Source organism: Gavialis gangeticus, unplaced genomic scaffold, assembly GCF_001723915.1.
Source record: "Gavialis gangeticus isolate Ggan-Ray unplaced genomic scaffold, GavGan_comp1, whole genome shotgun sequence".
In the NCBI taxonomy this organism is placed as follows: domain Eukaryota; kingdom Metazoa; phylum Chordata; order Crocodylia; family Gavialidae; genus Gavialis; species Gavialis gangeticus.
Window position 1 is genome coordinate 531,244 of NW_017729004.1, and position 3,054 is coordinate 534,297.

At 48.9% G+C, this 3,054-nt stretch overlaps 1 protein-coding gene across 1 annotated transcript in view; it reads left to right on the forward strand.

The window, feature by feature from the left end:
- The window catches only part of LOC109291057 (zinc finger protein 398-like), a 17,096-nt gene that overhangs the window by 649 nt on the left and 13,393 nt on the right, over positions 1-3,054 (forward strand). Inside the window, exon 3 of the mRNA XM_019507917.1 lies at positions 703-829. Within this exon, the coding sequence (XP_019363462.1) occupies positions 703-829 (127 nt within the window). The remainder of the gene's footprint in view (positions 1-702; positions 830-3,054) is intronic.

A 3,054-nucleotide genomic window follows, 5' to 3' on the forward strand; every position in this document is an offset into this window, starting at 1 on the left:
CCCGAGTATGAATGTGGCGGGCCCTGAATCAGAGGGGGTCGAGGTCCCACTGTGTCTCCGTTGTTTCACAGCTGGTCTGGAGTGAATTGATTGCCAGCCATGCTGGCTTAGGTGTGGGCCCTCTGCACTTACCCACCTCTGGACAGAAGCTCTGCGAACAGACGGGTCGTTGCTGTCTAGCCACCAGCGCTCGTAAGCAGAGGCCTTAAACCACAGATGCATAAAAGTCCTCTTGGACTCTTAAGGCCAAACCCCACACGCTGCTGCTATCTCAAATCAAGGACTTTGCTCTAACGCGCCTTGCTTTGAAATTCCCTTTGCAGCTTCTGCAAAATAAGGTTTTTGCACAGAGAAATGATTCATTCGGTCTCCAAACTCAGGTGACCAGTGTCCTGCATCCTGTACCTGGTCTGGAAATCCCTCCTTGAAGGAGGACCACGTAGTACATTTTCCAGACCAGTTTTATCCTTGTTCTCCTCACAGATTCATGGTGAGAGGCTCAGGATGATAGCTGTTACTCTGGCATGGAGGCAGGAGGCTGAGACCCACCCTCTCACTTAATAGGAGCCAATAGGCAGTCATCCAGAGCTCAGTTCTGCAAGTTCTGGCCCTTTGTTTGTTGTAAGATAGGGGGAAAAGGTAGTGGGTGTCAGGAGGCAGTCGCAGCAGGAGGCCCCGAGTGTGTGACACTTCTGGTTTCAGGTTCCGGTGGCGTTCGATGAAGCCTCGGTCCAGTTTCCCCGGGAGAAGTGGGAGAACTTAGAAGACTGGCAGAAAGATCTGTACAAGAACGCGCTGAAGGGCAGCTATGAGCCCTCAATCTCAGTAGGTAAAGAACAGCTTTCGCTTCTTAGACTGGGCTTTGTAGTTGCCAGTCCTGGCATTTCCTCTGGCTCGTGGGTGTTATCAACCCCCTCTGCTCTCTCTCCCAAAGGCTCGGCTAGAGCAGGTCTACCGCAGAATACAAATGGGTGCTCCTGAGCCCTCTGTCCCGTGGTTCCTAGTAGTGAGATGATCGTGTCAATGTAAGCTCAGGCCACATCCAAACATCTCACTGTCCCATGGAGTGATGGGGTTGCAGCACCTTCTGTGTTAAAAGCTGTCTCAAGGCTTCTGTTTGTGTTATAGTAGAAACCCATAAGTATTTGTAAAAAAATATATATATACACGTGTGTAAATATATACATACATATATACATGTAAATACACACTTATACATATAAACGCATGTGTAAATATACATATTTACACACATGCATATATATGAATATATATACATGTATACACGCATGTACATGTAAATATACACACATGTATGTGTGGATGTGTGTGTTGCCCCCCAGGTGACATTCTCGCAAGTGCATTAGAGAAATGTGGCTTTGAGAGAATTGCTGTTTGGTGTCTGTGTAACTGGCTGAACACACGCCACCAGAGAGTCACTATAAATGGACTGTCACAATGTCAGGAGATCTCCAGCAGCTTCCAAAGGCACCTGGTGCCATTTAACAGGTTTATTAATGACTCGGATGCAGAAATAGAAATCCTCCAATGACGCAGAACTGGGACAGGGTTGCAGACGTTTTGGAGGAGAGGATCAGGGTTCAAAAGGATCTTGTTATCTTGGAGAACTGTATTGCAGACAACAGAATGAACGCTAGCCAAGATAAATGTAAAGTGCCATATTTGGGAAGAAAAACCAAATGCACACATGCAGAAGGGGGAACGACTGGCTTGGCAGTCACAGTGCTGAGAAGGATCTGTGGATTATGGTGGACTGGAGACTCAGTCTCAGTCCGAAATGTGATGTTCTTCCAAAAAGGAAAATGGAGCTGTGGGCTGCATTAACAGAAGTACAGCCTGTAAGATGCAGGAGGTGATAGTGCCAGCCTACTCAGCACCGGCTAGGCCTTAGCTGGAGCACTGTGTGCAGTTCTGGGCTCCGCTGTTCAAGAAGGATGTGGAGGAACTAGAGAGGATCCAGAGGCGACTGACAAAGATAATGAAGGGGTTGGAATGCAGCCATACAGGGAAAGGTGGAGAGAGCCGGGCATGTTTAGTCTGGAGAAAAGTAGTTTGAGGGAGATGTGACAGCACTTTTCAAATACTTGAAAGGCTGCCATAAAGAAAAGGGAAGATAACAGCTCTGCCTCGCTGCAGAGGGCAGGACACAAAGCAGTGGATCTAAATTGCAGCAAAGCAGATTTAGATTAAATCTCAGGGAAACACTTTCCAACTGTAAGAGCCATAAGACAGTGGCCCAAGCTGCCTGGGGAAGCCGTGGAGCCTCCCTCCATGGAGGCTTTCGAGCAGAGGCGGGGCAGGTGTCTGCCTGGGGTGGTCAGGGACTGTACACCCTACTTCCAGCCTTGCGAGCTCTGCATCAAGAGTATGGTAAGGTTAGCAGTGTCCAAGGCACCTGACTGATCTAAAAGAGCCGACACAGACACTGACGGGCTCATCAGAGAACCAGGGTCCCTCAAGGTCCCTTCAAGCCCCGCTAGTCTATGACTGTGCAGAAGGTTCTCCCGGAACCATGGACCTGCTGATCTCAGGGAGAGAGGGAGATGGATGGTGGCACTGTTGAGGAAAGCAAACCCAAGAGTGTCAGCATGTCTAGAGAAAACAGTTATTAGGTCATTCCTCCAGAAACTTTCCAGTGACAGACCCTCTTTCCCATTATTGCTTGAATTTCCCTTTATATGGTAAAGGGTATAGTCAGGTTGTGCTTGGCAGAGCCAAGGAAGCCTGAGCACAGCAGGTTTCAGTACTGGTACTTTGATGAGCCTCTCAGTGTCTGTGTTGATTCATAGACATTAGGGCTGGAAGGGACCTCGTAAGATCATCAGGTCCAGCCTCCTGCCCAAGGGCAGGAAGTCAGCGAGGGTCAAAGGATCCCAGCAAGATAAGCGTCCAAAAGTTTCTTGAAAGTGTCCAGAGTAGGTCCTTGCACCGCCTCTGCGGGGGAGCCTGTTCCAGGCCTTGGGGGCTCGAACAGTAAAGAAGTTTTTCCTTATGTCCAGCCTAAAATGGTGTTGCAGAAGTTTGTGACTGTTG